General features: G+C 46.0%; 1 protein-coding gene across 1 annotated transcript; it reads left to right on the forward strand.

Moving 5' to 3' along the window:
* Nucleotides 1-1937: 1937 nt before the first annotated feature.
* On the forward strand, nucleotides 1938-22007 carry KPNA7 (karyopherin subunit alpha 7). Its single transcript, XM_075317851.1, has 11 exons — nucleotides 1938-2038; nucleotides 5394-5478; nucleotides 6125-6259; nucleotides 9703-9788; nucleotides 11292-11560; nucleotides 13263-13345; nucleotides 13585-13848; nucleotides 14062-14295; nucleotides 15564-15746; nucleotides 16779-16928; nucleotides 21902-22007. The coding sequence occupies exons 2-11, from the start codon at nucleotides 5413-5415 to the stop codon at nucleotides 21989-21991; spliced, it is 1560 nt and encodes a 519-aa protein (XP_075173966.1). The 5' UTR covers nucleotides 1938-2038; nucleotides 5394-5412; the 3' UTR covers nucleotides 21992-22007.
* The last annotated feature ends 2681 nt before the right edge of the window (nucleotides 22008-24688 follow it).

Raw genomic sequence — 24688 nt, forward strand, 5'->3', positions numbered from 1 at the left:
AAAAAACGCTGATGTGAAACCAGCCTTAGGGCTCATGCGCACGTAACTGCTTCATATTCTGCAGCGATTTGACAGCACATGTGCGCTTTAAATCGCTGCAGAAACACTGCATAATCGATGCAGTTTTTTTTGTAGAAAAAAGCCGATTTCATGCGCTATGGCTGCTGCAGCCACCATAGACAGAGTGGGAGCTGCATCCATAGCGAACGGAATAACTGACATGTTCATTTTATGAACGCACGGATTTGGGTCAAAATTTTAGCACCCAAATCGCTGCGTTCAAAAAAAGCAACGTGCGCACGTGTCATGCACAATCTACATAGATTGTGCAGGGGACGCAGGACGCATGCATTTACTCTGCAGTGCTATACGCAGCATGAAATTACGCAACGTGCGCATGAGCCCTGTTTGTGGCCTAAAACACACTTCCGCATAAAAAACGTACATGTGACACGTTCCCTTTTTCGGGTCCGTGTTCAGTTTTTTATGGGCGTCTCTCCGGTATGTATGACATCCGTGTGATGGTGTATGCTTGCCGTGTGTACGTGTGGAATGTCAGTATTGGCATAAAATACGTACGTGTGCTGTCCGTGTGACTTACGTTTTTTCAGATCCGCATTCATACCCAAATTACGTTGTTAATCTTTCATCATGAGATCCTGGTGTTGTTTATTGGTCAATTTCCGTCCCTCATTGGTGTATAAGGCTAGGGCCCCACTTAGCGTTCTCCTACTTGCAGTTCTAAACGCACGTTTTGGGCTTAATTGATTTGACCAAAGTTGTCTTTTTCAGAAATTTAGCGCTGAAAACGCATGTGTATTTACCGCGTTTTAGATGCATTTTCAGCGCTTTTTGCATATGAAATCATTATTTTAATGTCCAAAAAGCATGTTTTCTACACATAAAAAGCAGGTAAAACGTAGGAATTTGAAGGAATCCTGGTTTTGGCAACTTCTCATTGACTTCAATGTTAGCAAAACGCACCCAAAATGGCAAAAACAATTGACATGTTGCTTCTTTGAACGCATGGTTTTTGCCACAAAATATGCAAATTCGCAGATGCGTTTACAAACGCAAAGTTGGGTCAGAAGAAACACAAATGCGATTGAAATGGCTGGAAAATGAAACCGCAAGCATTTGGGCATAAAAAAGGTGCTTCTCAAAACACACCCAAAAAGCACCTGAAAAGCAGGAAAAAACGCAAAGTGGGGCCCTAGCCTAAGGGTTAAAAACATTTCAAATCATTGTTTTCTGGCTCTACCACTCATTATACAGACACCAAAATGTCTCTCTCCAATGAAGCAGCCATGTATTTGCTATGGTTGATATCTAGGAGATTTGGGGTTAGGAGACATATGCTTGATTATGAACCACCTGTTGAAAAAATGATGTGGCTCCACCCCCTTGTCAAGATAAGGAAAACGCATGGACATTTTAACATTCTTTATGGTGAAATGCGCAAATTTCCTCCAAAATTTCAAGCATACTGCCATATCACCATAACATCCTTTGACAACATCCTTGGCCTTGTGCATCACCAATTGAAACATCAGGACTTTTGACAATTTGACAATTGACCTGATAGATTGGAAACAAGTGTTGCTGATGTTTCGATTAAAAACGCACACGGACGGTACGTGCTGAACACGGACATGCTATGTGTGCCGTCCGTGCAGGCACGGACCCATTGACTTTAGCGGGTCCGTGCTTGCGTGTTGACGGATAAAAACGGACATGTCGACCATTTGTAAAAACGCACACACGTACTTACCACACGGACACACGTTCCGTGTGATTTTACGTGTGTGTGCCATCTACCATAGGGTAACATTGGTCAACGTGTCTCCGGTACGTGCAAAAACGTACCAAACACGTACTGGAGGCACGGATGTGTGTTGCAGGCCTGTAACCTTTTTTTTTTCCTTTGGCAGCTGATGTGTTTCATGAAGCAATAACCACGCCCTTCCCTGTGTTATAAGGTGGAGGCCCAGGAGGCTGTGCATGAGGCTATTGCTGGGCAGAGCTGTGGCGTGAGCAGGTGAGGGATGGGAGGGATGGGAGCTGTGGTATTCTGAGGGGGACTTGTGGAAATACTCTGCAAGATGTGTGTTCAGCTCTGGATGACTATCCTGACCACACTATTACAATGGTTGAGTTCTGAAGTAAAATGCTAAGACTAAGCTTATTTCCTAGCATATGTAAAATGTGAGCTGGTGGCTCATACTCGCTATTCATGTGCTTCTACCCTGGTTGACTGCCTGACTAAATACAATATATCCCATTGCATGGGTAATGCAATATATAATGCTTTGTTCCCTCCTTACTGAGCACCAGGCAAGCTTTAGGCTTAATTTGCAGGGTGCCAAACATCTGCTAAGACCAAATTTGGGCCCTTTTTTATAGAGCAACTGTTCCCTTATTATTCTACCTATATAGTGACTGAGCCTCGCTTCAGGACTGCAGCCTGGTATAAACTGTTGTTTCAAATGATCTGCCATTTCTGAGGGATAATACTGAGTAACTATGGCCATAGGTAAAGTAGCCTGACACTATTGCTGCTCCACCGCACATCAGTGATCTCTTCTGGTGCTGATCCAGGGGATTGACAGGGCTCTGCCATTCATGTACCTTTTTACACGTAATGCAACTGCTGTCTACAGCAGGGGTCTCAAACACGCGGCCCCCAGGTCTGTTCCCTGGTCACTATCGCGGCCGGTGCAGGGGCCGCAGCCACTGTCTGCATTTTGTTAGATGAATGTTCTGCTGGTGTGCTCTGTCAGGGGCTCTGCACGCGCAGCGCCAGCATAACAATCATCTGACAGGGCTGCGGCCACTGCACCGGCCGCGATGGTTTAACAGGAAACTGGCCTGCAAATAACAAGAAGCAGAGCTGAGGGAATGCGGGACAGGTGAGGAGAATTTTTTTTTTTTTTTTTTTTTTTTTTTTTTGGGTGTATGTCAAGGACTGCACATTAACCCTTAGCGACCTCTGACGTATTGGGTATGTCATGGCTCCCTTGTACTTAACGGAAACCTGTCATCAGAAATTTTGCTTTAGGCAAAGTTCACACGCTGCGTTTTTTTGACGCTGCGTTTTTGTGCGTTTTGGCCGCTATAAATGCACAAACGCACCTGCTGCCAAAAAACGCGGCAAAAAACGCATGCATTTTTGCCACGATTTGGTGCGTTTTTCCAAGGCATTGCATGGGGGGGAAACGCAGGAAAGAATTGACATGTGTTTTTTTTTTTTTTTTTTTTTGTTTTTTTTTTTTTTTAAGCTGAAAAACGTAGCTTAAAAAAAAATTATGTGCGGACAGCAAAAATGAAAACGCATAGACTTTGCTGGGGAAGCAAAGTCATGCAGTTTTGAGGCCAAAAACGCACCTGAAAAAACGCGCAAAAAAACGCCGCGAAAAACTCACTGTGAACTTACCCTTAAACCTAAAAAGTTTCCCCCTCTGCAGCTCCTGGGCTGCATTCTAGCAAGGTTCCTGTACTTTTTGTGGCCCCTTTTAAACCAAATTAAATACTTTATAAACTTGTACCTTTTTTGCTATGTAAATTTTGTAAATCGTCCATGGGGGCAGGCTCTCTGCTGACAGTTGCTGTTCCTCCAGCAGATTTACGCCGCCCCCCCCAACGCTGAATTTCATATCTCAGGACGCCGCCCGTGGTCCCGCGCATGCGCTTTGCGACTGTAGCGGGACTGTGCACGTGTGACCGCTAGTGACGTTTTGCGCAGGCACGAGGTTATGGGCGGCGCTGTGAGTGTCATCAGCAAGTGCCGCCCATAACCTCGTGACCGCACTTTCCCCTCTTCCTCCAGCGTTCTGCGCAAGCGCTTGCTGGCCAGATGACCCGAAGTCACCTCTTTCCCATTTTGCCCTGCTGCAGGGTAAGATGGGAAGGAGGTGACGTCGGGTCATTTGGCCGGCGAGCGCTTGCGCAGAACGCTGGAGGCAGTGGGGGAAAGCGCGTCCACGAGATTATGGGCGGGCACTTGCGATGCAATCACAGCGCCGCCCATAATCTCGTGCTTGTGACACACGTCACCAGCGATCCTGGCGTGGGCGGCACCGTGGGTGCCATCCTGATGGATGAAATGGAGCATGGGGGGGACGGCGTCAATGTGCTGGAGGAACAGCAACGGTCAGCAGAGAGACCGCCCCCATGGACGATTTACAAAATTTACATACCAAAAGGTACAAGTTTATAAAGTATTTAATTTGGTTTTAAAAGGGGCCACAAAAAGTATAGAAACCTTACTAGAATGCAGCCCAGGAGCTGCAGAGGGGGAAACTTTTAGGTTTCAAGCTAAATTTCTGATGACAGATTCCCTTTAAGGACCCATGACGTACCCAGTAAGTCATGGCGAAATCGCGGCCCCGGTGGCTGCGATCGCTTTGCAATGCAAATACTAGTACCCTCGGGGAGGAGGGGACCTCAGGAGGGGTGGTGTCTCCTCCCCGGACCTACGGAGGCTGTGATTGGCTGAGTGGCGTTCGTCAGCCATTCAGACACTGTAATGTTTCAGCCATTGAAAATGGCTGGAACATTAAAATCCAGCCATCACCAGTGCAGCTATAGCACCGATTATTGGCTGGAGCTGGGTGACCTCTGCTTCACCCGCCCCCAGCTTTGATTGGAAAGATCGGTTACAAGGCCGGTCTCTCCAATCACTGTGGATCTGGGGCCGGAGACCACTCCCCTCAGCTTCACTCCGGCATCTGTGGAAGGTGAGGGGAGCGATCGGTAGGTTATAGCCACTGCCCCCCTCCCCGACCCATTACTACAGGATGGGGACATTACTATAGAATAAGGCAAGGTGGGCACAGGACTATAGGGTGGGGACTATAGAATGGGCATAGAGCTATAGGGTGCAGAACATTACTAAAAGATGTTAGCAAAAATGTCTATATAGTGATAATTGTAACACTAATGGTTGCAAGAAAGGGATAAAATGTAAACAAAATAAGGCATGACTTTTTTTACCACGAAATATTTTCTTTTTTTTTTTTATATTTAAACAAAATGTGCACATTTGCTATAATAAACAAGTGAGAAATGTTCAAAATCAGTGATCCAAAGGTGTGAAAAAAAAGGTACCAATATAAGTCACTTTGTCCTGCAAAGAATGCAGCCCCCCAAATTATTTTTTCCTCTGTGCGGCCCATACACCCAGCCGAGTTTGAGACCCCTGGTCTACAGCCTGTATGCTGTTAGTCACTTATAATGATAGACACATTGGAAAACAAAGTTACATAATGGATGGGCAATTTCTACAAACTGTCCAGAAAAAACTTAACATAAGGTTGACAATTGTGGTCCTGGATGTGGTAGCAGATATTTGAGTAGGATGTGGTTTCCTTGTAATATACATGCTTGTTCTACAGTACGGCTGACTAATAAAAGATGCCACCTGCAAATGAAGTTGACGATCGTATGAAAAAATTTAAGAACAAGGGTAAAGACACAGCGGTGAGTGTATGGCACGCTATACTCCTGGGCATAGCATCACTTTTTCACTTAATCTTCTGTTCCTAGCGCTCTATGCTGATATTCTGCAGAACATAATTTACATAAATGTTAGTGTATGCCATAGGTCACCACTTTACCCACAGGTTGTGTGCCACCTCTTCATCCATGGTGGCTGACTGCTCTCCTACTCAGAGCGAGTGCTGTCTTGAGACATCTACTCCGGAGCATGTTAGTGCAACTGACTGAGGAAAGCAGAGGCCAATAGACTCTTAAATTAATCGGACGATTAATGGGATTACAGTAAACTTTGGCCATACAGACCACCTGCCTGTGATATTAGAAATGGAAAGAATGCCTTATATACCCAGAGTACACCCCTTCATGTATGGGTACCAAGCATGGCGTGAGGCCCAGCTCACCCACTGACTACTGCTCAAGGATGTGCAGGATCTAACCTGTAGAGTGCATGGCTTCGGGAATGAATGTACAGTAATGTTAGCTGATCGCTTGTTAGGTAGGGTTTATAAAATATATAATATTTTGGGCTGAATCTGTGATGTCATGGGAACTGTCACTCTTCAAACTATTTACTGGTAATGGCTGTATGGTAAATGGTTTGGTAACTTGACAATGTGGCTTATTGTAGGAGCTAAGGCGTCGAAGAGTTGAAGTCAGTGTGGAGCTCAGAAAGGCAAAGAAAGATGAACAGATCCTTAAAAGAAGAAATGTAACGTCCTTTCCGGAAGATGGGGACCTCTCGCCTGAACAGAAAAGTCAACAGGTGGTTCAGCCAGGCCATGCTCCAGTGATGTTACTACTAGGATTCTGCATTATGATCAATCCAAAAAGCTAAATCTTATTAAATTCTAACTAGTGTTAAAAACCTTACTAATAGAAGTGAGGGAAAACCCCCAATTAAAGAGAATCTGTCAGCAGGTTCTTGGTATTTAACCTAATAGCACCATAACCTAGTGCAAGAAAACCTTATTCCAGTGGGCTGCTTGGTGTAGACTTCATAGAATAACTGGTTTGCCTGATGGAGATGTAGCAGAGCAAAGACTTAGAGGGAACCTGTCAGATCCATTTTGCACCCAGAACCACAAGCAGTTCTGGGTCCATATTGCAAATCCCTGCCTAATTGTTCCCAGAATTTGTCATTCGCTCTATGAAGCCGGGTGTACGCGTCCTGGTTTCAAACTGAAGTAGTGCGTATGACCGGAAGTCCAGGATCATACGCACTGAGCTGAAATCCAGCGTCTGGCAGCGATGGCCCCACAGGCGCGTACTAACATGCTAATGGAGCAAACTAGCCAGGAGAACAAATGCCCAGGGGACTAGTCCCCTTGCTCATTAGCACACGATAAAAGATCTTTAGAAATACTTTTTCTAAATCTCTTTATCTATGCTACCAGATACAGGGATTAGTGATATGCACCCAGCACTGCTCGTGGTTCTGGGTGCATATTAGACCTGACCGGTTCCCTTTTAAACGGTGTATAATCTGGCCCACATACCTGACTGTCAGCTCCCTGTGAAATGTCACCAAGCTGCTAATCAGTGGTTCAGTTGCACAGATCTGCCTGCCACAAACTGTAGTCTGATAGTGTTGGGCTATGTGCACATGTTGCAGACTTTCTGCATTTCCTGACAGGAGGCTGCATAAAAGTAACATATTTTGTTTCATCCCCCCCCCCCACCCCCCCCCATGGTGAAACACTGTAAAACTGTAGAGAGAACTGACATGCAGTGGAACCTTGGTTTAAGAGTAACTTTGTTTGAGAGCGTTTTGCAAGACAAGCAAAGCTTTTTAAATATTTGTAACTTGGTTTAAGAGCAATGCTTTGCAAGAAGAGCAAATAGTCACCGTGCACACTTCCGGTTTCGTACTTTCACCGCTCTCTGACCTGCTCTGGAGGTAACTATCTGTATATATGTACTGTTTACTGTATACAGTATACTATTGTACAGTATATACTATATAGCATTTCTACCCATTTGCATTTATGGATACAGTATTATACTTTTTCTGATAACCAGTGTAGCACATTGCTTGTACTGTATCTCTCGCACACCAACAATACTATTAAAAGCTAACATACAGTTTAATTTGTTTTTTTTTTACTGCGCAGTATTTTGTATTAGTGTACTGTAATTTTATATGAATACAGTACATTATTTTATATTACTGTATTAAGTTTGTATAAATATTTTTGGGTTGTGGAACGAAATGTCTGCGTTTCAATTATTTCCTATGGAAATTCGCTTTTATATAAGAGCACACTCCCGGAACCAATGATGCTCGTAATCCAAGGTTCCACTGTACTGCAAATTATTTATTTTTTTTATTTTTTTTTCTCTCTTCAAAGCTGTCTGCAATTAAAATAAAAAAGTGTGTATACAAGATTTAAGGATTTACTTGCAAATTTATGAAACTCCAAGCAAAAAAAAACACAATGTGTGCAGAGCCTTAGGGTACCGTCACACTTTAGCGACGCTCCAGTGATCCCACCAGCGATCTGACCTCGTCAGAATCGCTAGTGCGTCGCTACATGGTCGCTGGTGAGCTGTCAATCAGGCAGATCTCACCAGTGACCAGCGACTCAGACAAGCGATGCTGCGCTTGGTAAATATCGGGTAACCAAGTTTGGTTACCCGATATTTACCTTAGTTACCAAGCGCAGCAAAGGTAAATATCGGGTAACCAAGCTTGGTTACCCGATATTTACCTTGGTTACCAGCGTACACCGCTTAGCGCTGGCTTGCTGCACTTATAGCCAGAGTACACATCAGGTTAATAAGCAAACTGCTTTGCTTATTTACCAGATATGTACTCTGGCTATGTGAGCAGGGAGCCGGCACTGGCAGCCTGAGCGCGGCAGACGCTAGTAACCAAGGTAAATATCGGGTAACCAAGCAAAGCGTTTCGCTTGGTTACACGACGTGTACCTTAGTTACCACCGTCCGCAGCTTGCAGACGCCGACTCTCTGCTCACATTCAGATCGTTGCTCTCTCGCTGTCAGTGATGTGTGCTTCACAGCAGGAGAGCAACGTCCAAAAAAATCAACCAGCACTGTGTAATGAGCAGCGATCTCACAGCAGGGGCCAGATCGTTGCTCCGTGTCACACACAGCGAGATCGTGAATGAGGTCACTGCTGCGTCACAAAAACCGTGACTCAGCAGCGATCTCGCTATGTGAGAAGTGCCCCTTAATCTGCTGGAAAAATGCTGATTGCATTGAAAATACAACACTGCTTAACTGGTGATCCAACCATGGAATCGGGCTCCTGCCCTGTTATGTTGCTCACAAGGTTGAACGGAACACCCCGGCCACTTAGATGTCCAAAAGATAACAACATTTGAGAATTCCATACCTCCTGAATTATGTGTGTCTCAGGCAAGTGAATGACCCATAGTATCACAGATAACGAGTGGTATTCATTAAAACCACTGGCACTTGTATGAGCCAAAATCAAAACTGGCTACAGAGACTCTCTCAGCATAAGCTGACAACAGCCTCTCATGCTGTATGTACAAGTCCCAGAATGGTTTTGCCCCCCCCCCTCCCCCTTCCCTTTTCTGGCACTTGTGTGAGAACATGGGACAACCAAATAAAGAGTAAGGCCCTGTGCGCACTAAGGATTTTTGTCAAGAAATTTCTTGAGTGAAAGATTGGCGCACCTGCATTCAAAAACGCAGCAAAAACTGCAATGTGTTTTTGGTGAGTTTCTTTTTTTTTTTTTTTTTCTCTCTCTCCATAGGTTTTACTGGGAATGTCTGCAGAAAGGTTACAACCATTTTCTCAAGAAATTTCTGCACCAAAAACAGGGCCTTAGGGTACGTGCCCACGATCAGTGTTTGCAGCGTTTTGGATGTAGCGAGTTTTTGCTGCATCCAAAACAAGCACAGTGGATGGATTTCCTTAAATCCCGTGCCCACTGTGCTTGTTTTTTCAGCAGCAAACACTGACCTGCGGAGCGTCTTTCAAGACTGCATCATGTCAATTGTTTGCTGTGATTTGCATGCGGCCTCCATAGGGAGAACACAAGCAAGAGACCATGGCACACTAAACCCTGATCGTGGGTATAAGCAGCTGTGTTCTCCGGAGGAGACTCTCAGCCCCGCAGGTCAGGACCTGCTGCGTCCAGGATGCAGTGAGTGTTGCTCATAGGCACATACCCTTAAACTGTTTTTTGTTTTGTTTTTTGTTTTTTTTCCTCCCTAGATGCCCCCACTTCCTTTGTGTGACATAGTCGAAGGCATTCATTCTGGAAACCCAGATCTTGAATTGAGGTGCACACAAGCTGCAAGGTATGTGACCTTAGATTTAACACACATCCTGATAGCATGACACACATGATTGTGGCTCTCTTGAAGAGGTTAGTATGATCTGGAAATGCATTGGCAAAGTGCATTTAATTCCTATGTAAGGTGACGCAGGGCAGTAGCTGTTGGCGAGGTAGTTATCTTACACCCCAGCACGTTGCATGAAGATGAGTGTGTAGCAAACTTGCAGACCCCATGATGCTGATGGCTTTGGCTGCCTAGAATCAGATGGTGTACAACTGGGGGCGACCACCAGCTCAGTTAAGTATTTTACTTAACAGCCACTTGACAACTATGTACAGTACATGATGGGCACAACTTTTCATACAATTCTTTCTCAGAGCACTTCAATACACAGCCCCTGCTTCCTGAACTTCATTTGGTCCAGTCTTTTCCTTTACCACAACCCAGATTAACACAGCAGTCCAGTTATTGAAAGTCATATCTTCAACCTGAGGTTCTGCGTCCTGCCTTTCTGTTAAAGGAACTGATTAGCCAATATGGACTTTGCTTCTAATTTTAACGCTTAAGGAACTCCTGCCTTAGATATTCTCTCATTTCTGTACTATATTGGCCTGTTAACTGGCCCTATGTGCGTCTGTCCACACTCTTGCTGCTTCCTCAGGATCTTACGATAATGTCTCATCACATCAGGGACACCAACACCATGTTGCTCTGCTCTCCTGTCAGAGCTTGGGTCTGTCACTACTGGGTGCTATCTAGTGCACTACTAGGCTACTGTCACTGTTCCCTCACTCTAGCTCTTCCCACTCTGGGCTAGTCCCAAACATTAGACTTTCTTGCCCTAGAGTGAAACTATACACTATTCAACACTACTCACACATGTCACAATTAACATGTATAATAACACTTATCATATTAGGCTTTATGACACTGGTGTCTTCAAGGGGGAACCTGGGCAATATGTCAATCTCCTTACATATCTGCCCAGGGGTGGACAGTGCCCCGGTGCAAGAATACATGGACCCTTCTGTAGCTCATCCTAATGCAGTTTTATCTAACTTGGAGGTGGAAATGGGCTCCTACCTCTTGGTGTGGTTGCACCAATGGTATGCCCACCTGTGTACTCCCTTTTTCTGAAAAATAACACTCTAAACTTTAGAAGTTGTAGTTAGTGTCAGGCTATAGAGTAATTTTTGCGGAGACACCTGTTTTGTGACCACAATTTGCTCTGCTACTACATCACAATACAGGAGAATATGGGTTGCATTTTATAATCTATGGTACTCCATCTGTGTTGAGCAAAGGTCAAAAAGTCCATACTTGTAAGGGTTTTTTTTTTTTTTTTTTTTTTTTTTTTTGTCCCAGTACCCTTGGTGATCAAATGTACCCCCAGTTCACTTGCATTGCCTCTCGCTGTAGCTGCGACACCCAGCCAACCTTGGTCACAAGACCCGTGGCCAAAGTTGCCATGAAGCCATAGCCTAATGTACAAAAAGTTTGACTTCTTTTTACTTCTGGTTGCAGGAAAATGCTGTCCCGGGAGAGGAATCCTCCACTGAATGACATTATTGAAGCTGGCCTAATACCAAAGCTGGTGGATTTCCTAAGCTACCATGATAACATTACTTTGCAGTTTGAAGCCGCTTGGGCCCTAACAAATATTGCTTCTGGGACCTGTGAACAAACCAAAGCTGTGGTTGATGGAGGAGCCATTCCTGCCTTCATATCTTTGATATCCTCCCCACACATGCAAATTAGTGAGCAGGCAGTATGGGCTTTAGGAAACATTGCCGGTAAGACTTGGAGAACTGATTACTAATCTGTGATGGCACAATACAGTGGCCTAGTTTATAGTTAATATTGCAGTGCACCATTTTACATGAAGTATTGTGCAGTTGGTTAGATGCTTATTGGAAAGGGTACATTACACCTCACAACTTATACCTGCTCACTATTGTAGAAGTGTCTAATTGGCTCAACTTCTCAATGCAATATGTGGGAAAAGTTCATTTATAAAATGACAAAGGATAAAAAAAGCTCTCTGAATACTGCATCACATCTGTCCATTGCAATAATCTACAACCTTAAGGTATCTGGGGCAGTTTTGGAAAACTGTCATATTGTAATTATTGGCAAGAAAAAAGCTCTAGGTAGGTAAACGGTAAGATCCTGCAGCCTTGTATTTGGTTTGGGCTGCGAGTTAGTGAAAATCCAATCTTGTACAAGTTGCTGCATAGCCATTGCCTCGGTGTGAGTTGAGGAGCCCTCTTGGTCCCAGAAGGTAATTTGGTGCCCTGGACAAGCCAGGACGTCAGATACTACAACACACCCCACACCCCGGCTAGGCACATCAAGGTCAAACAAAAATCCTTGTTGCCTCCCTCCAGGGACTGATGTCCACACCAGGGGGTGGAGCCAGTCGGTTGGCCCCAACCACCGAGGAGTTCACAGTCCTGGAGGCGGGAAAAGGAAGAGAAGATGAGTTGAGTAGTTTGGAGTTTGAGGAGTGAAGTGGTAGTGGAGGAGACTGACAGTGTCCGGGTGTGTGGCCCGGGCACATACAGCAAGGTTGGCAGACGGTGGTGACCGTCTGCAGGAGAGGCTGATTGACGTGAACCGTAAGGGACGGGCGGCGGCCCACAGGTACCGGATCGGGGAGTGAAAAGAAGCCAGCACCATTCAGCAGGGCTTACGGACGCCGACCAGGCTAGGAGTCGCCGTAAAACCGGTCAAATCCGTTAGCGAAGGGAACCTCGGGTTTCCCAGCAGTCAAGACCCGATTGAAGGCAACAGCTAAAACCGTGAAGGGAAATAGTCACTGCCAAGGCTACAGTTCCCAGGGCCAGAGCCTGCGGGCAAAAGGGGCTCCCTCAGGCTTCATCCAAGCTGGGGGAGCGGGTTACCGGTGGGAAGCCACCAGAACCGAGAACATAACAGGTGCAGGGAAAGACAGTTGCCACCAACCTACCGGGAGAAGAACCACCGCAGCAGTCTGTGGGACCCGTCCATCCAGCCGTTCATTTTACCGGAGACTTTGCATTCGTCATTGGCTGAGTACCACCGTGGCGTGCGGCACACGCTGCCCCCGCGACCCTGCACCTCACTAGGCCCCGTAGCCCGCCTGCCATCCCTCCCTCACCGGGCCCCGGGACAACCAATCACCCACCCACCCACAGAGGGGAAGAACAACATCCAAGCTGCTCCCTGTCATCGCTCCCGGGATCCCCATCCAGAACAGCGGTTGTCACAGCCTCACCACAACCGTGGGTGGCGTCACGGACAATAAATCCCCAAAACCAATCCCCCTTTTCACTCACGGGCGAGGAGCGCCGCTCGAGCCACCGAGCAGCAGGCAAAGCGGCGCCGGACCCGAGCGTGGTGAGCGCAGCGTCCCCTCCCCATCCGCGACAGTAACATTATACAATAAAATAATTTAGTTAAAATGGACTCCAATTCTGCAAGGTCTTGCTTTACAGAACTGTGTAATTCTTTTAGGTGATGGACCACTGTACAGAGATGCATTGATCAACTGCGATGTGATTCCACCACTTTTAAGCTTGATTGCACCAAAAACTCCGGTATGCCCCTCTTTTACTTATTATACAGAGCCAGTTGCAATAATGATGTAGACTATGGAGCTGAGCAGCTGGAGTGGAATGGCTGTGTAAGCTCTACGATGGCATCGTGGGGCCTGTTCACAATTCCATAATTTTTTTTTATTTTATTTATTTTTTTTTTTCTCGCTTACTAATTCACAACTTGTTTGGCTTTGATCATGTTAATATCCTACTGAACATAATTAACCTTAACTCTTTAGATTGGCTTTCTCCGAAACATTACATGGACCCTGTCTAACCTATGTCGTAACAAAAACCCATATCCACCTATGAAAGCTGTTATTGCAATCCTGCCAACCCTGACACAGCTCTTGTACCATGAAGACAAGGACATCCTATCAGATACATGTTGGGCTTTGTCGTATCTCACTGATGGTGCCAATGATCGGATTGATGTTGTGGTACAGACTGGGGCCGTGGATAGACTAATACAGTTAATGCATAATCCAGATATTGGCATTTTGGTGAGTGAATCAATGTGTAAATTATGAAAGCACCATTCAATAGCTGGGGGAAAAAAGCTGGAGTGGTGCTTGAATATTGTATATTTATAACGTCTCCAGGAAATTGTTATTCATGCTTCCAGAATTCTAAGTATACTCGTGTCTTTAGTATATAATGATGGGCCATTATAGTGGCCAATGCAGTGTCCTAATTTATCCCTAAATCCTCCTCAGACACCAGCACTGCGCACCATTGGGAACATAGTCACAGGAACAGACAAGCAGACCCAAGTGGCTATAGATGCCGGAGTCCTATCTATTTTGCCTCAGCTCCTGCGGCACCAGAAGCCAAGTGTTCAGAGAGAGGCAGCATGGACACTAAGTAATATTTCAGCAGGACCATCTCCGCAGATTCAACAGCTCATTACCTGTGGTCTCCTACCGCCACTAGTGGAGGTTCTGAATAAGGTAAGTGGCAAAACTAGTATGATTTATGTGAAAACCTTGTATTCTTCACTTGAGCTAATCTAGACTGGTGCATCATAAAGCACTAGTAATTATTTTAGTCTCTCTACTTGAGATCATAGTTTTAGTACTTTTGTCTTAAAGGGAATCTGTCACCAGGTTTTTGCTAACTAATCTGAGTATAGCGCCCCTGAAGCAATCAGTGAGCTACAAGGTACTGCATCCCCACAAGGATGCAGGGTCTACTCCCTAGGGCCCTGGGAGACCAGTGCTGGTAACACCAAAAACCCAGGTAATCCCAGTTGTGTGTTTTTGTTTTTTTTTTTGTTTTCCCCCCCCCCCAACAATTCCCCCATACAATGGTACATAGCTAGGGTCGGACCAATAGATGGCCGCCTAGAGGTGGAGACAGTCCAGTCCACTAGTTGACCAGATGGGAGGGGCAGACTGGAGTGTAGTCATAATTTTGACAGTAGTAAGGGAGGAAGGTTAAAGTGAAGCGAAGTCCTGACTCGGGTTAACAGTGACCTGGTACCCAGGAGAGTAGTTGTTGGTGGAGTACTCCCAGAACTACACACAGACTGGGTACAGGACCCTAGGACAGGAAAGCTTCAAGCCGACCTGTTAACGCCTGCACAGTGAGGGGACCATCAAGGATCTCGCTGACCCTAAGAATCTGAAGACTCAGTAGCAAAGGAAGAACCGGGGACAGGACCAGACTCAAACCCACAAGGTTCACACTACTGTCAGGTAAACAGAAGTGGACAAACAACTGGAAGGGGATCGCCAGTTGCTCTACGCCACGGGGACCCATTGACCAGAGACAGGTGCAGGGGAAGAAGGTATCAGAGTACTGCACTGGGCCGAAGGGGACCTGGAGGTGCAACCAGCCAGCCTCGGGTAACCTTTTACCATCAACCAGCAGTGAGTAAAAACCAGTTGCACTATACCACTGTGTGGCCTACCTTCTTCCAATGCCAGTCACATCACCCATCCTCTGGGGCCCTGCTTGCGGCGGGCCTACCATCCATGCTGTAATTAACACCAGCCCTGGTGGGGAGAAGCAGTACTCCATTCCTATTAGCAATTTTAGATACTGCACCCTCCAGTGCATAGGGCAGCCTAGCATACATATGAATACAGTAATACCATCTACTCAAAGGTGCACAATATGGCATAATGCATATGAGAGGTTATCCTGCAGTAGCTCTGCTAGCCTAGAGCAGATGTTATGAACAGATTCCATTAAGTGCCTTTTTTCTTCCCCCTAGGGTGACTTTAAAGCACAGAAGGAGGCAGTGTGGGCAGTGACCAACTACACTAGTGGGGGAACTGTGGAGCAGGTGGTACAACTGGTTCACAGTGGGGTGCTGGAACCACTTCTCAACCTATTAACAATTAAGGACAGCAAAACAATCCTGGTAATACTAGATGCCATCTCCAACATATTTCTGGTAAGTTTTAAATATTGAATTGGTATGATTGTCAGGCCATGGTTAACATGTATTTTTAATTAATGTTATGATTTTTATGCTATAAACTATAACCAAAATTTGCACCTTCCTGTGACTGAGGATAGTTTAGGCATATGGAAGCTGAAGTAGTGCCAAATTAAAGGAAAACTGTCAGCAGCTTTTCCCTGTGTAATCTGTGGGCAGTATTGGGTAGGGGCTGAGACACTGATATCGGAGATGTAGCTTATTAAACTGTTCTTTCAATGCAATGAAACTTTCACTGCCCAGACTAGGTCCTGCATGAGATCTGCTCCTAGCACTGATCAGCAGCTCACTGCCAATATACAATGTACATACAAGGCTGTGGTGTGGGCAGGGTTAGCTTTCTGAACTCTGCTACATGCTAGAGCTAAGCTCTAATTGCATCAACTCCTGCCCACAGTAAAGTGATACTACTTTGTTGGAATTGGGGCTTTCTTTTCCTACATTATATTACTGTTAGATAAAACTTTGCAACTGTCTTAAGAGGCGCATGCTTGATGGATTTGGTGTATCTTAATTCAGTATGCTGTTTGGAATATTGTCAAACCAAAATGCTAGTCTTCATAAGGAATCATTGCCTAAAATACATGGCAATTACCATGATTAAAGATGGCTGGTCTTGGAGTGACTGCAGACTTGGGAATGCTCACATCGCATGCACTGAGGGTTCACCAGGAGCGGGCAGTCTTCCCACCATATGTATGCGATATACATACTCCTGACAACATTCTGACTGTTTCCAGCCTTGCTCAGTGCACTTGCATTGAGAGTACTTTCTTATCTAGGTGAAGTTTAGCTGAGTACTCATGTGGCATACTTTGTCACATTACCACCCAGCATTTGCACAGGAGAATCCTGACAGCGCAGTCAGTGAAGACTGGCCAACCATTTAAATTTAGTCCCATAGATTAAGGACCCCTCTTGTCATGCGCAGACTGGTGCATTCTACAATTTACTGTTTATTGCTTACACTGACAAATTCTATTGCAGGCTGCTGAAAAACTAGACGAGTTGGACAAACTATGCCTAGTTGTAGAGGAGTTGGGAGGATTGGAGAAGATAGAAGCTCTACAAACACACGACAACCACATGGTTTATCATGCCGCCCTAGCACTTATCGAGAAATACTTCTCAGGCGAGGTATGGTGACTGCATATTTCACAGAATAAGCTGTAGCAGCCATGATGTAGGTTTGTGGGGCCCCATGCTGCTTTTGCACAATTTGCAAAAGTCAACCTAACACGGCAATGGAGTATCATGGCACAAAATGTAACTTGGCTACCTTAATATAAGTTAATGGCTAGTACAATGTTTATCCCTCACTGTCATTGTCTGATGTATGGAGTGGGCTCAGAAGCTGAACTCTCCACCTACGCAGCAGATGATGGCTATGATGCAGAGCCAGGATCTGCCCCGATAGCTGTGGGAACAACCTAGCTCCTCCTGCTTTTGACTTGGCACTCTGTTTATATAATCTGTTAACAGACAAAAGTTTAACACAACAAAATGCAAAAAGCATCAGGGAATCTTACATATTATACATATAAAAACCTACAATGGGAGATGCATCACTGGAGGGGAAGAAACATTGGGTAAGGGGGAGGATGGAAGTGCTTGCATTATATTCACAATTTGACAGCAGAAGGGCCTAGTAGCAATGGCCTTTATCCTTCAGTCCACCATGTAGGAGTCCCACGGGGGACTATACTCTCTGGAATGAGTCCAACCGATTTTATTAATTGAGTCGGTGAGGTATTCCATCCTTGTATCCTGAATACTGCTCTTCAGAGCCTGGAGAGGTGTGTGTTTTTGTTTTTTTTTTTGTTTTTTTTTTTTATGCATGGCTGAGACATCTTGCAGATTTATACAAATGTGTAGGATGAATTTGGCTGCATCTTGATCATCCCCTTTTGGAGGAATTGTATAATATATAATATAATATAATATAAATTATAAAGCAAGCCGAACCAAACTGACCCGGAGGTTCGGATCCTTATGAATGGGGTCTCCCACTTCACTTCCAAAAAGTTGCAAGGGCCCCACAGTACCAAAAGATGTGAGGTAGAGTCCCCACCCATCTCGTGTACCTCCAGTAGGAATAAAACAGTGGGGGGATAGTAGATAAGATATCTGGGGGTGGCACCAGTGCATCAGAATCTTATACTGATTTTCCTTTGAGCCATAGACACAAATGTCTTTGGGGTTTTGTTTATTTGGTTGGTTTTGTGTTTTGTTTTTTTTTTTTTTTTTTTTTTTTTGTCCTTCCCCCCCCCCCATATCTGCCAAACAGAATTTGGGAGTTCCCTCCCCAGAAATGTCTCCCATGTAAGAGTGCCAGATTTCTGCATGCAAGGATACCCAAAATCCTTTATTGGTCCTCCATCAGTGCCCTGCCTGTAGAGGCTCTCAAACTGGGTGGGCCTGGAGAACGTCGCAGACTTCATGGAAGATGGAGCTAGATGTCTTATTTGTGCAAACGTAAAATAGGTTGTGCCTGGGATCCTATCTCTCCCTCAAAACAGAAAAGGGCAAAAACAGGTTTTAAAGGGTCAATTACGGTATATCTGCATCCCCCCCCCAAATATCCCAGCTCTGACCCATGGTTCGGTTGTCCGCCCATTCATACTGTCTGGTAACATGGGGGTAAAGATAAATGGCACCAATGAGGGATTGGACGAAGCTAGGGAAAAGATCCCTGCGGCCAACATGCACATCTACCTGGTGAGCCTCATTGGCCCCAACAGAGCCATTATTGACGGGAGTTGGCAAGTAGGCCATAACACATTAGGACGGGGCTAACCAGACACATTCCACCTCCAGACACTAACTCAAAGGTTAAAGCAATCCATGGGAATACGTGTCAGATGTGTGGTGAGAGTACTTCCATAAGTCTGGGAACACGCACACACTGTCTTCAAGCGGTATAAACGCTTTGGCAAGATTGTCATTTTAATGTCCGCAATTCGCCCAAAGAATGTTAGATGCAGTTTCTCCCACTTGCGTAGTGTGGTATTCATTTCCTCAAAGAAACCTGGGAGTTGTTTTGTAGAGGGAATCGTAATGGGGGTTAAGTCCACACCAGGTATTTTATCTACCAGTTGTACTTAGATTTTAGCAGGGATATGACTGCAGGCTTCAAATTTAGTGATAAGGCTTCTGTTGGCTTTGTACCCCATAATTCTGTCCATTTTAAGAGTGGAGGTTGGGCAAGGAAATGGGTTAGTGTAAGGACAGTCTGCAAGAAGCGCTATATTGTATTCCTGGCCTCTAAGCTGGAACCCTTGTATATCTGAAGCTTCCAATATGTGCTAGGGGTTCTATACAAAGAACAAGGGGGGAGGGGGTTAATAGGGGGGGGCAGCTCTGTCTGGAGCCATTGGGGATGAGGACGTATGTGGTAATTTTAACTATTGCCTTTGGCGCGGTGTAAAACTCCTGAAAGAAGGACCTGACTATACCAAACTGTTCAGTGTTGCAAAGAGCAATGGCAATGCCAACATATTGAAGGCTTTTTCAACATCCAGACTAGTCAATCATCCTGTTCCCACCTTTCCCACAAACAAAGCCAATCTGATTTTCTGCTTTTTTTTTTTTGTTTTTTTTTTCTCCTCTCCTCCCCACCCCCCCTCTCCCTAACAATGTAGGAGGAGCTGAGATTGGTTGCTAGAATTCTTGTGAATACAGTGGAACCTTGCTTAACGAGAACAATCCGTTCTGGGACTGTGCTTGTTAACAAAGTTACTCGTTCAGCAGAGCAAGATTTCCCACAGGAAATCATTGCAATGCAGACAATTCGTTCCACAAATTTTTAAATGTCCCTATTCTGTCATTCCACACATGCATAAACGCGTACAAACCCATAAAAACTCACACAAACACACACGCACTTATTATATGCTCACCTTGCCTTCCGTTGCATCGCCAGTCTCCTGGGACTTGCTGTTCTCTGGTACTGTGCATCGGGTTACCATAACGACGAGGGAGGAACTTCCGCAGCCAGAGCACTGACTACAAAGGCAGAGCCGCTTGCCTCTGGCCAGCGCGCTGCCTTTGAGTAGTGGTGACACGAACCAGGAAGTTCCTGCTTCGTCACTATGGATGCCGATGCACAGCCTGGAGCAGAGCGGCGAACTACAGGACCCAGGAGGCCAGTGATGAAACGCAAGGTACACTCTATATTATATGCGCACCTTACCTCCGTTCAATCGCAGGCCTCTTGGGTCTTGTAGTTCGCCGCGAGGACGTCACGATGTACCCAGGAACTACAAGGACCATGAGACCGGCGGTGGAACGGAAGGTAAGGTGAGCATAATTGTGTGTGGATTGCAAGTGCGGTTCAGAGTGCGGTGGATGTACGGAACCGGAAGTGTGTGCAGTGAGTATTTTGCTTGTACAGCAAAGATTTCTTGTAAATAGAGTTACAAATTTACAGAAAGCTTTGCTTAAGAGAAATTCTCGTTAAGCGAGGTTCCACTGTATTTTCAAATCTGCGTTCAGCAGCAATATGGGACGGTAAAGCTGTGCACACGCTGCATCTTTGTGGGAGCCAAACGTTCTCCAGGTTGGCTGTAGCTTTCACAGGGATCCGATTAGCCTGAGGAGCCGCTGGTCCCTGAGGTCTTCCTATGTCTGATGCAGCTGGAGGTTCCTGATGGCAGGCCGGACCAGAGGTTTCAGCGTGAGGGGCCTGCTGCTCTGCTCCCTCATGATTTTCTCTCCTGGCAGATGTGGGGGTGTGCTGCACTTCTTTCCCCATTGTCTGGTCAGACATCCCCGGGTGGATACACAATGAGAGGGAACTCAGGGGGATTCCACCCCCAGCTGTGGGTCCTGTACTTTGCTGTCCCACAACAGCTATTTTGACTGAGCATGCCGCTGTAGCCTCTGAGGTCAGGAAGACGTCCAGCGGCCTGGAGATCAAGGGAGGAGGGCGCTGATCAACGCTGTGGCCTTTTTGGATGTGGCTCTCAAGTGAGATGCCACCTTAGGCTAAGTTCACACTTCCGTTTTGCGTCGCTTGACGTATGTGACTGATGCGCTGTACAACGGATGACAACGGAAGGCAAAACAGAATTCTTTGTCGGATTCTGTTGTGTGCGGGGGGCGGAGTTTGGGAAGGGTGGAGCCGAGCGGGGCCGTGGCATTGAGTACGTCAGTGCCACGGGGACGTGTGTGTGGCGGAGCACGAGGGGGCGGAGTTCGGGGTGGGTGGACGTCTGTGCCGCGGGGACTGCAGGACGTGTGAGTGTGTACATGCTGAGTGCGGGAGGGGGCGGAGCCGAGCGGTGAAGTGTCTGGCTCCGTGCACAGCCAGGGTAAATATCGGGTAAAAGCAAAGCACTTTTTGCTTGGTTACCCGATATTTATCTTGGTTACCAGCATACACCGCTTAACGCGGGCTCCCTGCACATGTAACCAGTGTAAATACCGGGTAACTAACCAAAGCGCGTTGCTTAGTAACCCGATGTTTATCCTGGTTACCTGTGCGTTGAGCCAGAGCGCATGCGCAGTGAAATCCAACGGATTCCACTGGACAAAAAACGTTACATGCTGCATTGCTCCCGCCCAGTGGTCAGTCAAACGACAGACCGCAACGCAGCGGATGCAACGCAGCATCATCAGTCACAATCCGTCGCCAATAGAAGTCTATGGGGAAAAACTGGAATCCTGCAAAATATTTTGCAGGATACCGTAATTCCTCAAGGCGACGATTGTGACTGATGCCAAACAACGGAAGTGTTGTACCACTTGCCAGTTTGTCTAAGGCCATTATTTGCCAAATTTAAGTTGGCTAGATCTGTATTTTATGCACTTGGCAAACTTTTTACTGCGATGAGTAAAAACAATTATCTGGGCACATGGCCCATGTTATGCCCACAGTGGAACAAATGGATGATCCATGACGTCTGGTGTTTTTGAAAATCCAAGGGAATGTAACAGATTAAATGTGTCATGTGTAAAATGTGAAGATTTAAATCAAAATTTTATTTCTCCAAATACTGCCTTACCTAGCTAAGGAACTGTCACTTACATTATAGTAACACTGTGGTCTTGTGTTTTAATGTGGCTTCATATATCTGGTTCTTTCATAATTTCTTGTAATTTGTATCCAGGAGGTGGATGACGTAATGGAACCAAACGCTACGAAGGACACGTATACGTTCCAAGCCCCAAATGTACAGAAACAGGACTTCAACTTCTAATATTTATGATGGTTAAGTGTACAGAAATATATGTAAATTTCTTAAATATGCTAATTTGTATCTGTATCTGAAGTGTGCTGCAATATCAATAAAATGATAATTCTAGCATTTTGCTTGCCTCTTCCCTTTCTCCCCCCCCCCCCTTAAAGGCTAAATGGAAAGCTTATAGGCATCCTATTACCTGGCAAACACTTCACTCTAAAGGCACACCCATGCTTCAGTGCACAAGAAACTGCTGTATGAAAGGCTGTAATCAAAGTCTATACGGTTGCTAGGTACTGGTGCAAACTTGGCAATAACCAACCTCTAAGCAGACTTGTATTTGAAGCTGCCAGGATATACAGTGCTGGCCAAAAGTATTGGCACCCTGTCAGATAATACTCAGTTTCTTCTTGAAAATGATTGCAATCACAAATTCTTTGGTATGATCTTCATTTATTTTGCTTGCAATGAAAAAACAGAATGAAACGAATCAAATCATTGATCATTTCACACAACTCCAAAAATGGGCTAGACAAAAGTATTGGCACCCTTAGCCTAATACTTGGCTGCACAACCTTTAGCCAAAATAACTGCGAACAACCGCTTCCGGTAACCATCAATGAGTTTCTTACAATGCTCTCCTGGAATTTTAGATCATTCTTCTTTGGCAAACTGCTCCAGGTCCCTGAGATTTGAGGGGTGCCTTCTCCAAACTGCCCTTTTGAGATCTCTCCACAGGTGTTCTATGGGATTCAGGTCTGGACTCATTGCTGGCCACTTTAGTAGTCTCCAGTGCTTTCTCTCAAACCATTTTCTAGTGCTTTTTGAAGTGTTTTAGGTCATTGTCCTGCTGGAAGACCCATGACCTCTGAGGAAGACCCAGCTTTCTCACACTGGGCCCTACATTATGCTGCAAAATGTGTTGGTAGTCTTCAGACTTCATAATGCCATGCACACGGTCAAGCAGTCCAGTGCCAGAGAGGCAACAAAGCAACCCCAAAACATCAGGGAACCTCCGCCATGTTTGACTGTAGGGACCGTGTTCTTTTCTTTGAATGCCTCCCCCTCCTTTTTTTTTTTTTTTTTTTTTTTTTTTTTTTCTTCATTGAAGACAAATTAAATGAAGATAATACCAAAGAATTTGTAATTGCAATCATTTTTAAGAAGAAACTGAGTATTATCTGACAGAATTGCAGGGGTGCAAATACATTTGGCCAGGACTGTATCTGCATGTAAATGTAGCACTCACAGGGCAAGGGGTTAAATATACTCGTCGCCAGGCCGGTGATGTCAGATCAGGGGGATGTCATGGGTGGCCCTGGCCGGCTTCGTGGTCCCGAGGCATACAATAAAAGAGGATAATGGTGGAGATGATGGGGATAGTTTGTCTCATGACACCACCTGCGCTGCACAGCCAGGGATAAGCTGTTACTGGCCTCTGGGGCAGATGTTTGTAGCAGCAAAGCTGGTACTGCTCACCACAGGTGGAGCAGGCCCCAGGGCGGATGAGGGGAGTAGTGGCCATTGGCACCAAAGTGCAGGGAGACAGCAAGGACAGGCAGACAGTCTCTGCAGTTTCAAGGTTTCTTTACTCAGTCCCGGTTGCCACTCCTGGAGTACCAGTCTCCGCTGTGCTAGGCCCCAGTCGATCCCGAGGTCACCACCAGTGTTCTCACTGAGAGCCCTTTCTGGTCGGGGTCACTTAAATCCGTGTATGTGGAACGGGTTGCAGGTGTTTCCTGCACTTTCCGCATACCATGGAATCCTGTGTAGCTGTAGAGAACACTCGCTGAGCTACCTGCTCCAAGCCGTGGGTCCAATGGTGCTCCCAGAAGTAAGTTAAAAAGATTGGACTGACGTCCCTGTGTCCCTCACCCCAAGCTGTGCCCCTTGTTGACTGACAAAGTGTGAAGATTAGTGATGTCAGTCACTAACGATCCGACACAAAGATCCGGCTCCCTGCTGTGACCGACAGGAGCCGGATCACCTGTCAGAGCCACTAAAATCTGTAAATGGCTTTTTGCTGCTGAAACCCCACCCACAGCTAAACTCCGCCTACTCAACAATCTAATTGGTCACGTAAGTGGGCGGGGTTTTGGCGGCATTACTATAATGTTAAATGTGTTCACTTGGGGTGAATGCATATTTAATAAGGAGCCGAGAATGATCCGAAAGATCCGGCTCTTCTGGTGAGCGGAGCCATGGGAACCGGATCACCAAAGAGCCGGACTGCCAATCACTAGTGAAGATGCTCCTTTTTTCCATATCCCCAGGTGGTGCCCGCCTCCAGGTGGTTGTCCTACCAAAGGGTATCCCCCCCCCCCCCCCCCCCCTCCTTCCCGGTGGGGAAGTACCTTGCTGTGTGGTTTGTGAATGAGAACTGCCAGCGATTTTAACCTCTCCTTACCTGGGATGATTACCGCACCTTTTAGGCCCGTTTTTCACGTCAGTGAAAAACAGACGCTCTTCACTGACGTGTAAAATGCGCACATGTCCCTCCATGTGCCGTGATTCACGGCACACGTGGGTTGTCTAAGTGCAATCCGGGCTCCATTCTCCGTGGTGTCTGATTGCACATAGAGGTTAACTCACCTGTGGCCACTCTCTCCATGGTGCTGAACGCGCCCGCATGCATATGCACGACAGTAATGAGCCGGCTCAGAAGCAGCAGGCAGACCAGGCTGCAGAGAGCGCCGCTGAAGCCGGGTGAGTAAA

This window comes from Anomaloglossus baeobatrachus, chromosome 7, assembly GCF_048569485.1.
Source record: "Anomaloglossus baeobatrachus isolate aAnoBae1 chromosome 7, aAnoBae1.hap1, whole genome shotgun sequence".
NCBI classification, from domain to species: domain Eukaryota; kingdom Metazoa; phylum Chordata; class Amphibia; order Anura; family Aromobatidae; genus Anomaloglossus; species Anomaloglossus baeobatrachus.